At 45.7% G+C, this 11,197-nt stretch overlaps 2 protein-coding genes across 2 annotated transcripts in view; both read left to right on the top strand.

Annotated features, from left to right (window-relative positions):
- LOC107298836 (H-2 class II histocompatibility antigen, E-S beta chain-like) overlaps window positions 1–8,327 on the top strand; it is a 10,222-nt gene extending 1,895 nt beyond the window's left edge. Inside the window, exons 2-6 of the mRNA XM_029286628.1 lie at window positions 5,202–5,490; window positions 6,570–6,904; window positions 7,063–7,176; window positions 7,418–7,441; window positions 8,050–8,327. Coding sequence (XP_029142461.1) covers window positions 5,202–5,490; window positions 6,570–6,904; window positions 7,063–7,176; window positions 7,418–7,441; window positions 8,050–8,063 — 776 coding nt within the window. The 3' untranslated portion in view covers window positions 8,064–8,327. The remainder of the gene's footprint in view (window positions 1–5,201; window positions 5,491–6,569; window positions 6,905–7,062; window positions 7,177–7,417; window positions 7,442–8,049) is intronic.
- A 1,248-nt stretch (window positions 8,328–9,575) lies between these two features.
- LOC107298835 (DLA class II histocompatibility antigen, DR-1 beta chain-like) lies at window positions 9,576–10,125 on the top strand (the record flags this gene model as incomplete). The annotated part of the gene is made up of 2 exons (XM_029286627.1): window positions 9,576–9,849; window positions 10,007–10,125. Coding segments are annotated over 2 exons (393 nt in total), but the record flags the coding sequence as incomplete, so codon positions are not given.
- Between the last annotated feature and the right edge of the window lie 1,072 nt (window positions 10,126–11,197).

The raw sequence follows: 11,197 nt of genomic DNA, 5'->3' as shown, positions 1-11,197 counted from the left end.
GTGGAGGGCAAGAGAGACGGAAGCCTGCAGGAGCCTCGATCTCCGCGTGGTCTCCGCCCCCTCCCTCGCAGCATTTGCCCCCCACAGAACAAAGAGGGAGCCCCCCCTTTCCTGGTTGCGGCCAAGGTGGCCGGGGGTCGCGAGAAGGCAGCCGAGGAGGGATAAGAGGCAGCTGGACCCCCTCTCTCGTCCCCCCCCCCGTGGCTGGCTGGCTTGTGCACCCCGGATTAGCGCCTGAGCCCCGAAGTTTCTTACACTGAAAGAAGAAGGAGTCGGAAAGTGAAAGTGAAAGAGGGAAACTGAGGCATTTTCACACCGGAATCCACAAAGGCCACCAAAAAGTGTTTTTGCAACCTCAGTTTTTCTTCTGACTCTCCATTTTTTTTAAGGGGAGGGAAGAGTTGAGCTTGGATTCCTTCTTGGGGGAGACTCTGAATTTGGGGAGGAGACCCAGAACCCCCCACCCCATATTCCCCCATTGCTGAATCGGGACCTGGAGGGGAGGGGTGAACTGAGGGAAAAGGATATGGGGGGGTCTGAATCGCTCCCCAAAACTATCCCTTTTGTGGGGGGGGCTGGACACCTTCCCTTTGAGATGCCTCTTGGGGGGCTCCAGGGGGACAGGAAAGAGGGCTGAACCCCCAAATCACACAAAGGCAGCTAGTAGGAGTGAAGTTGATGGGAAAGAAAATTTGGGGGATAACTAGGGAATCTGGGGGTTCCCTTCTCCCCAGGATCCACAGATCCCCTAGCCATCTAGTTCAAAATTGAACAGCCCTCCCTCAACAAGGGGGTAGGGAAAGGACCCCCCCATCTCCTGCCTCCAACAGGGTCCTTTCAGCAGCCCCAGGAAGGCTCCCCACCCCTTTGCCCCCCCAATTCAGGGGACCCTGAGGGCCCAGATAAACCCCTGGGGCTCCTCAAGGCCCCTGAGAGAACCAGTGACCGACTTTCAAAATGACAAAATGACCGCAAGGAATGTCCGTCCTTCCACCCTCCACCCTTCGGTCAGAACTGAAGAAGCTTCTGGAATGAGAAGCGAAATGTCTTCAAGGGAAAACCCAGGAAAGTCCAGCTGCCTTTTGGAAAAGAGTTATGGGGGGGGGGTCAGAAAAGGAAGACCACACACCCCCTCCAGTCCTGGCATGAAACGCTCCCCTGAAGTTGCAGCCCTCAAGACTGAAAATCTTCCCCTCCCTCGCCTTCTCCGCTTCTATTGGGAGGGATATTGGGGGGGGGTGTCTGAGTTGCTCCTCCAAACTCCCCCTTTAGTGAAAGGGGCTGGGCCCCTCCCTTTGAGATGGCCTTGGGGGGCTGCAGGGGGGTCTTTTGGGGAAGGGGACAGGAAAGAGGCCTCGAAAATCATCCAAAGGCAACTTGTGGGGCTGAAGATGGGGGCGAGGGGGGAAGAGGAAAAGGGGAGGGGGGGCTTGAAGGGTAGGGAGAGCCCAGGAGCATAGGTGTAGGTATCCTTAGTGTGACCCTTGCCCCTTATGCCCCAAAAGGAAGAGGAAGAGGGAAGTACGGATATTATTTTCCTTCCAGCCCAGAGGGGGGGGTCTCTTCCCTCCCCCCATATTTCCTGCCCGTTTGGGGGGACAAAGAGGCCCCACCACGAACCAACATTCCTTGCAGACAGTTAGGCCGAGTGCTGGACCAGCTGAACTTCTGACTGCCTTTTTCCACCCTGGGGAGAAGGAGGAGGTCCCTCGGGAAGCCCCTCCCCTCCCTCATTTTCCTCCCCTCTCCTGACCCCCACCAAGGGGGAATCTCTCTGGGACCGACGGTTCCCCATCCCTCCTCCAGGGGGCGCCTTCCAGCAGTCTCTCACAGCAGGTTTCCCTCCCCTCCTCTGAGAAGCAGAACCATGGGCCCTGGAGTCCCTCCTCACACTTTTTCTCCTCCTCCTCCCGGCAGCCCATTTCCTGTACCAGGCAAAGTCCGACTGTCACTTCCTCAACGGGACACGGCGGGTGCGATATCAAATAATAAACAGGAAGAATTTTATCAAAATCTCCATAGAAAAATAACAGAAATGGAGTATCAAAATATTTGCTTAGTAGGAAATTTCAATGCAATAATGGATGGGACATTAGACTACAAAAGTAGCAAAAGAGGAAAAATTGGGGGAAAAAAGATTACTTAAAACTTCTTGTAATATGATAGAAGAAATTGGAGTACAAGATGTCTGGAGGGAAACTAATCCAGGAAAATTACAATATACATTTTATTCAAACAATCAAAATCCTGGTCCAGAATTGGCATGATTTGGATGACATCTGAATTGAGGACAAGTATGCAGGAGATTGAGATAGAACCAGGTACATGGACAGACCACAACCTCTTAAAAATGACATGGAGAGGAGTACCCAAAAAATTAAGATGGACTTTGAATCAATCTATATTAAATATAAATATAGACATGGCATCCGGCCCTCTCAATTCCTGGCAAAGAGATGGGGAAGAAATGGAGGTAGTGACAGATTTTATTTTCCTGGGCTCCAAGATCACCTCAGATGGGGACTGCAGCCAAGAAATTAAAAGATGCTTGCTCCTGGGGAGGAAAGCTATGGCAAATCTAGACAGCATACTAAAAAGCAGAGACGTCACCCTGCCAACAAAAGTGCGTATAGTCAAGGCCATGGTTTTCCCAGTTGCAATGTATGGCTGTGAAAGTTGGACCACAAGAAAGGCTGAATGCAAAAGAATGGAGGCCTTTGAACTCTGGTGCTGGAGAAGACTCCTGCGAGTCCCTTGGACTGCAAGGTGTTCAAACCGGTCAGTCCTAGAGGAGATCAACCCCGACTGTTTTTTAGAAGGCCAGATCCTGAAGTTGAAATTCAAATACTTTGGCTACCTAATGAGAAGGCAGGACTCACTGGAGAAGGGCCTAATGCTGGGAAAGATGGAGGGCAAGAGAAGAAGGGGACGACAGAGAAGGAGGTGGCTGGATGGAGTCACTGAAGCAGTAGGTGTGAGGTTAAATGGACTCCAGAAGATGGTAGAGGACAGGAAGACCTGGAGGAACGTTGTCCATGGGGTCACGATGGGTCGGACATGACGTCGCAATTAACAACAACAACATATTAAAAGAAAGAGAATTTATAGAACTAGCAACAAAAAAAAATGAGTTTTTCTTTAAAGAAAACAAAAAAGAAGATGCAACATTACAAAATGTATGGGATACAGCCAAAGCATATTTTAGAGATATAGCTATAACATACATGGCGGAAAAAAATAAACAGAAAAGACAACAATACATATTATTAAGGGAAGAATTTGAAAAATTAGAATGAGAACTGCAAATGAATCCTCAAAAGAAGATTCTGAAAAGAGAAATGGAAAAAATAAAACATAAATTTGTTGGATTCAGAAAAATTGGCACAGCAAATAAAAAGAGCAAAACCAACCTTTTTTGAAAATGCAAACAAACCAGGAAGATGGTTAGCTTACAAACTTAAAAAAACAAAAGGAGAAGAAACTGATAAATAATTTAGTAGATGAAAAAGGTTGCCTACAATTTAAAAATGAAATAAAAAAGATAATTAAAGAATACTATAAGAAACTAAATGATATAGAAGAAATCCCAAGGGAGATAATGATTCAATATCTGGAAGAAAATAATCTTCCAAAAATTTCAGAAACTTTTAAGACTATGTTAGAGGAAAAAATAACAATAATGGAAATAACAGAGGCCATAAAAAAACAAAAAGAGAGAGAGAAAAAACACCGGGGCCAGATGGACTACCGGCGGAGCTATATAAATCTTTACAAGATATATTAAGTGAACTATTGAAAGATGTGTGCAATGAACAATTGTTGGAGGCTAAACTCCCAAATACATGGACAGAAGCAAATATTACCTTAGTACCAAAAGAAGATTCCGACTTGACACAGATAAAAATTTACAGACTGATATCGTTATTAAATGTGGATTATAAAATTTTTACTTCAATAGTAGCAGAGACTGAAAAGATTTTTAACTGAATTTATACATTCAGACCAAAATGGGATTTTTTTTTACCAAAGAGACAAATTAAAAATAATTTAAGAGTGATAATGGATGTATTGGAATATTATGAATTACATCCAGGGAAACAATTGGCACTAATATTTCTAGATGCCCAAAAGGCATTTGATAATGTTTCCTGGCAATTTATGATCCAGCAATTAAAAATAATGGACTTTGGACAAAACTTTATAAATATGATTAAAACAATATTCAATAAACAAACAGTGAAAGTGATTGTGAACGGAGATTATACAGACAACTTTGAGATAAGAAAATGTACAGGGCAAGTATGTCCATTATCTCCATTGTTACTTAACTTTGGAAGTTCTAAATAGAAATATTAGACAAGATACAGAAATTAAAGGACTAGAAATAAAAGGTGAAACATGCAAATTACAAGCATTTGCAGATGATTTGGTATTTATTTTAGAAGAACCCTTAGAGATGATTTCTAAACTACTGGGAAAGATAGAACAGTATGGAGAAATAGCAGGACTGAAAATAAACAGAAAAAACTAAAGTAATAGTTAAAAATCTTTCAGACAAACAAAAAAAAGACAAATGTCAGAAAAAATAGAACTACAAATAGTTAAAAAGGTTAAATACCTGGGAATATACTTAACAGCAAGATGTTCAACAATAAAAGAAGATAACTATACAAAACTATTGAATCAAATAAGAGTGGATTTGTAAAAATGGAAAAAACTTGCAATTGTCAATACTAGGAAGAATTGCTACAGTGAAAATGAATATATTACCTAAAATTTTATTTCTATTCCAACCAATATCTATAAAACTTGAGAAAAAATTCTTTGAAGATTTAAACTCATTAATTTTGAAATTTATTTGGCAAGGAAAGAAAGCTAGAATTAAGATGAAAATGCTACAAGATGCCAAGGAAAATGGAGGTTTTGGTTTACCAGAGTGGGTTTTATATTATCAATAAATGCTATTGAATGTATGGGGAAAAAATCAATAAAATTCTTTTTAAAAAAGGAAGCTCCTCCCTTCCCTCATTTTCCTGCCCTCTCCAGACCCCCACCAAGGTGGAATCCCACTGGGACCTTCCCTATCTGTCCACCAGGAGGCTGTGTCTTGTGGCAGGATACCCACCCTTCCTGTTACAAGCATGACTGGGAACGATGGGCTCTGGAGTCCCTCCTGATGGCCTTCCTCCTTCTCTCTGTAGCCCATTTCCTGCTCCAGGGGAAGGCCGACTGCCACTTCTCCAATGGAACGCAGCAGGTGCGATACCTGTACAGGGACATCTACGACCGACAGGAGATCCTCCACTTCGACAGTGATCGTGGGGAGTTCGTAGCCATTGTGGCATTGGGGCAACCCGAGGCCCGCAAGTTCAACCGAGATCAGAACTTCCTGCAGCTCATGAAGGCCCAGGTGGGGCGCTGCCGACAGAACTACGAGGAGGCCAAGGGGGCCCAGATGGTGGGCCGGAGAGGTGAGTCCGGGAGGGAGGGGCTCTGGGGAAGGGGGATTCCGAGACCCCCATTTCATTTAATCCATTCAGATTCTTCCAGATAAAGATTGACTGGTTTATTCTAATTTCTCAGATGGACCAAATCTTTCTCTTCCCATAATATTCCTGCAAACATCTAGAAACGAGTAAAGTAATAACTAAAAGCCAGCAGAGGTTTGTTAAAAGTAGATTGTGCCAAACAAATCTTATTTCATTCTGTGACAAAGTGACTAAACTGGTAGACCGCAAAATGCTGTGGACATTGTATAATTAGACTTCAGCCAGGCATGCGACAGAGCTGGAAAAAGGTGGGATAGACAACATCACTACCAGATGGATTTGTAGTTGGCTTGTCAATGTAATGATTTAAAAGCTAAGCCAGTGGATGTAATATAAGATGTAACGATAAGAATGACTCAGCAGGGTCTGTGTCTTTTTAAGAGCAAGCAGGGTCTGTGTCTCTTTAAGAGCTTTGTATAAAAGGGAAGGCTCCGCAGATGTGTGCTCTCTCTTCCATTTCCTGCTGTAACTGCTGTGTGTTCGATCTGCTGTATTAACACGTGTATGTATATTGTTCCTGGTGTATGATATTGTAGATAGTGTAAGATAAACCACCATTTAATATAGACTACTCTTTACTGTGTTTACTCCTGCGTTATCTCAACACAATAAGAGTGTGCATGCTCTAACAAGATTGACAAACCGTACTCAGCGAGTAGTCCTCAAAGGTACTACATCCACATGGAGGGAAGTAAGCAGTGAGGTACTACAAGGTTCGGCCTTAGGCCCAGTAAACTCTCCAATATCTTCATCAATGACTCAGATGAGGGAATAGAAGGGGAAATTCATCAAATTTGCAGAGGACACCAAACTGGCAAGAACAGCCAACAGTCCAGAAGGCAAGCTCAGATTCCTGACTTTGCCAGTTGAGCTGGAGCCCTCCTGGGGGAGCATCACACCGAAGGTGGTCATTGAATTAAGAGGCAATCCCACCTTCCCTCTCCATGCATCCTGTTCCCTCCCTCCCCACTTTTCAACTATAATTTTATTTGATTGGAAATTCCACTTTTACTGCTATAGAAATATTTATCAGTTACGTCTCTCCCGTCCCTCCTCCCCTTCCTCCCCTCCAGCCAAGCCCACCGTCTCCATCTCCTCCACCAAGCTGGACCCCGCTTCCCCCAACACCATCCTCCTCTGCACCGTGAGGGTCTTCTACCCTGTGGAGATCGAGGTCCAGTGGCTGAAGAACGGGCGGCCGGAAGAGGAGGGCGTGGCCTTCGGGGAGGAGCTCCAGAATGGAGACTGGACCTACCAGCTCCAGGTGATGCTGGAGACCCAGCCCCAGCGGGGGGACATCTACACCTGCCAGGTGGAGCATGCCAGCCTGGAGGCCCCCATCACCGTCCAATGGGGTGAGCCCCCCTCCCTTCCCTACTGGTCTGGGGACCCCATCCTGCCCTGAGAAGCGGGGAGAGACCCTCCCTGTGGGGGGAGCTGGGATTGACCCTCCTGGGGGGGGGAAAGCTGGCCTTGATGCTCCTGCTCAGGGGGTCTCCTTCTCCTTCTCCAGAGCCCCGTTCCTCCAACTCTGCCAAGAGCAAACTCTGGACGGGGATTGTTGCAGCTGTGATCGGGGTGATCTTCTTCACCATGGGGCTCTCCCTCTACCTGAGGAGCAAAACAGGTGAGTCTGGGGGGCTGGATAAGAGATTGTGGGGAGGGGACCATCCAGGGGAGGCCTCTCAGCAAGCTTAACAGATGGCAAGGAGGCTCCCCTTGGAGATTTGCTTGGGAAATTCTGTTCTTTGAGAGTCTACTGTATAAGTGAGCATCCTGCAACCTATTATGGGCTGTCAATGGGTAGGGGGACATTCTGAGTCCTCCAGCCCATGAAGGGTCCTCATTGACTCTTTTTCTCCTTTCAGCAATTCCCATCCAGCCTCCTGCAGGTGAGTTTCTCCTCAAGTGATAGATGTTTCTTTAACATTCGTTAATTGTTCCTTTTTTTTTTAATGTGCCTGAACAATACCTCCTTGCTGTGGATAACACAATTTTTTGAAATTTTGGGAAGCTTTTCATTACAGAGACCTGAAAACAGTGCAATCAAAACCAAACACACACAAAAACACTAAAATCTGGCCCAGGAGGTTTCCAGGTTTTGGGAAATTGCAAAAGAGAAGGGAAATCTCCTTGTGAAAATTTAACACAATTTCTGACAAAGCAACACCCAGATTTGTTACCACTCCCCATCCTGGCCCCATCTTCTTTGTTAATATGAAACGTCGGGGGGGGGGAGCCTCCTTTCTTGATTAACCCCCCAGTTAAGTCAATTGGGAAAAATTCCATAAGCCTCTGGAGATGAATTGCTGGTCCTTTGCATCCTTTTCCACTTTGAAAAAGGGGGGGGGACACTCTCTCACTTTGTTCCTACCTATAAATCAGCCCCCTGAAATGTGGGCCTGTCTGGGGGGGGTTGAAAGAGAGGAATAATAAGTTATTTACACTGAAGGTTTCACTTTATTTTCTAACTTTCTTCCCCGTCTCTTTTTTTCTACAGCACTCATGAATTAAACCTGCTGTCCTTCCTGATTCCTGATGGGAAAGGAAGTTGTTTTTTTTCAGTAACTGATGAATTTCTGGCTTTTTCGCAACCTCTGAAAAATGGAGGGTCAAGATTTTAGATTGGGGGGAGGAGAAGAATGGCAGCCTGGAGCTTCTCCTGCTGAGACACCTCTGGCTTTCCTTTGAAGGCCTCTCTTTCTTGTGAGGGGGCGGTGGAGACCATCTAGACTGACCCCTGGGACTCTGGACCTGCCTGTCAGTCCGTACACCCAAATCTCTCCCAGCTCTAAATCCACAGCAGCTTCATCTTCATTACTCTTCGTCCGAATCCCTTCCCTTCGCTTTGCTATAAAAGAATAAACATTGTAGGAAAAATCCTGGAATTCCTCCTTCCTTCCTTCCTTCCTCTTCCTCCTCCTTTTTTTTCTCCCCCCCCCCCCCNGTTCTAAAAACACACCCATACAAAAAACCCCACTGAAACACAATCAAACTATATCTTATATCTTATCTTATATCTTATCTTATATCTTATCTTATATCTTATCTTATCTTATCTTATCTTATCTATTCTCCGCTCTCAGATCTATGAAATTTACTCATTGGTATTTATTGATATTTATTGATACTCCTAAACCGCCCCCTCCCTTCCTCAAAGCGGGGATCTGGATGGCGTACAATATAACATCACCCCTAAATAAAAGTGTATAACAACTAAGGTTAAAAAATAAATTACCTTTAAAAAGATTGAAATTCTACAATGACAATGAAACAGGCAAAAGGGAAGAAATAGATGCCTCTCCTTCCCATCGGTCCCACCATCTTCCTTCTCTTCCCAAGGTCCCAAGTTTCCTCTGCCCAGAAAAACTTCTTTCCAGAATATTATACCAAATATTACATTTTTCTGGGGGGGGGGGGAAATCCAGCAAGGTCTCTCTCTTGCCCAGTATATAAATATATTTCAATATAATCTATATACTGTATATTTCAATATAATATTTTATATTAATAAATCAATATTTCTTTATTGATTTACTTATCAACTTTTAAAACCCTCTCTCTCACACACAGAGGGACTTTGCACGGTATACACATAAAATACAAAACCACCAAAATAGTCTATACAAATTAACATTTAAAAGGCAGGAATGATTAAAATCCAGTGATTAAAATGCATTAAAAGGGGGGGGGGGCTTCTTCAGGAGGCTGACCGGCCCAACGGCTGCCTCCTCCTCTGTGCCCCCCAAGCAAAGCCCCAGAGCCCCCTTTTGACCCCTTTCCAGAAGGCCAGGAATGGGGGAGGGGCTCCCTTCACCTCTGGGGCCTTTGGGATTTTAGGATATAAAATGAACTTCCAAAGGTCTGGAAAAGAGAATCAGTGAAGGCTCTTTGCTTTGGAAATGACTTAAAACAAATAATATTTTCAGGAGTGAAAAGGGATCTTGGCTTGAACTAACCAACTTGGTCTCCCGTTGACCCCCCCCCATGTCTCCCCCGTGTCCCTCCTCCCCTCCAGCCAAGCCCACCGTCTCCATCTCCCCCACCAAGCTGGATCCCGCTTCCCCAAACACCATCCTCCTCTGCACTGCCAGGGGCTTCTACCCCGTGGAGATCGAGGTCCGGTGGCTGAAGAACGGGCGGCCGGAGGAGGAGGGCGTGGCCTTCGGGGAGGAGCTCCAGAATGGAGACTGGACCTACCAGCTCCAGGTGATGCTGGAGACCCAGCCCCAGTGGGGGGACATCTACACCTGCCAGGTGGGGCACGCCAGCCTGGAGGCCCCGATCACCGTCCAATGGGGTGAGCCCCCCTCTCTTCCCTCCTGCTCTGGGGACCCAATCCTGCCCTGAGAAGGGGGGAGAGACCCTCCCTGTGGGGGGAGCTGGGATGGACCCTCCTGGGGGGGGAAGCTGGCCCTGATCTTCCTACTCAGGGGAGGCTCCTTCTCCTTCCCCAGAGCCCCGTTCCTCCAACTCTGCCAAGAGCAAACTCTGGATGGGGATCGTGGCAGCCGTGATCGGGGTGATCTTCTTCACCATGGGGCTCTCCCTCTACCTGAAGAGCAAGAAAGGTGAGTCTGGGGGGCTGGATGAGAGATTGTGGGGAGGGGACCATCCAGGGGAGGCCTCTCAGCAACCTTAGCAGATGGCAAGGAGGCTCCCCTGGGAAATTTGCTTGGGAAATTCTGTTCTCTGAGAGTCTACTGTATAAGTGAGCATCCTGCAACCTATTATGGGCTATCAATGGGGAGGGGCCCCCTGAGTCCTCCAGCCCATGAAGGGTCCTGATTGGCTCTTTTTCTCCTTTCAGCAATTCCCATCCAGCCTCCTGCAGGTGAGTTTCTCCTCAAGTGATAGATGTTTCTTTAACATTCGTTAATTGTTCCTTTTTTTTTTAATGTGCCTGAACAATACCTCCTTGCTGTGGATAACACAATTTTTTGAAATTTTGGGCAGCTTTTCATTACAGAGACCTGAAAACAGTGCAATCAAAACCAAACATACACAAAAACACTAAAATCTGGCCCAGGAGGTTTCTAGGTTTTGGGAAATTGCAAAAGAGAAGGGAAGTCTCCTTGTGAAAATTTAACACAATTTCTGACAAAGCAACACCCAGATTTGTTACCACTCCCCATCCTGGCCCCATCTTCTTTGTTAATATGAAACATCTGGGGGGGGAAGCCTCCTTTCTTGATTAACCCCCCAGTTAAGTCAATTGGGAAAAATTCCATAAGCCTCTGGAGATGAATTGCTGGTCCTTTGCATCCTTTTCCACTTTGAAAAAGGGGGGGACACTCCCTCACTTTGTTCCTACCTATAAATCAGCCCCCTGAAATGTGGGCCTTTCTGGGGGGGGGTTGAAAGAGAGGAATAATAAGTTATTTACACTGAAGGTTTCACTTTATTTTCTAACTTTCTTCCCTGTCTCTTTTTTTCTACAGCACTCATGAATTAAACCTGCTGTCCTTCCTGATTCCTGATGGGAAAGGAAGTTGGTTTTTTTTCCAGTAACTGATGAATTTCTGGCTTTTTCGCAACCTCTGAAAAATGGAGGGTCAAGATTTTAGATTGGGGGGAGGAGAAGAATGGCAGCCTGGAGCTTCTCCTGCTGAGACCCCTCTTGCTTTCCTTTGAAGGCCTCTCTTTCT

This window comes from Protobothrops mucrosquamatus, unplaced genomic scaffold (assembly GCF_001527695.2).
Source record: "Protobothrops mucrosquamatus isolate PMUCROS unplaced genomic scaffold, P.Mucros_1.0 scaffold4318, whole genome shotgun sequence".
NCBI classification, from domain to species: Eukaryota; Metazoa; Chordata; class Lepidosauria; order Squamata; family Viperidae; genus Protobothrops; species Protobothrops mucrosquamatus.
This window is presented reverse-complemented; position numbering and strand designations above follow the sequence as displayed.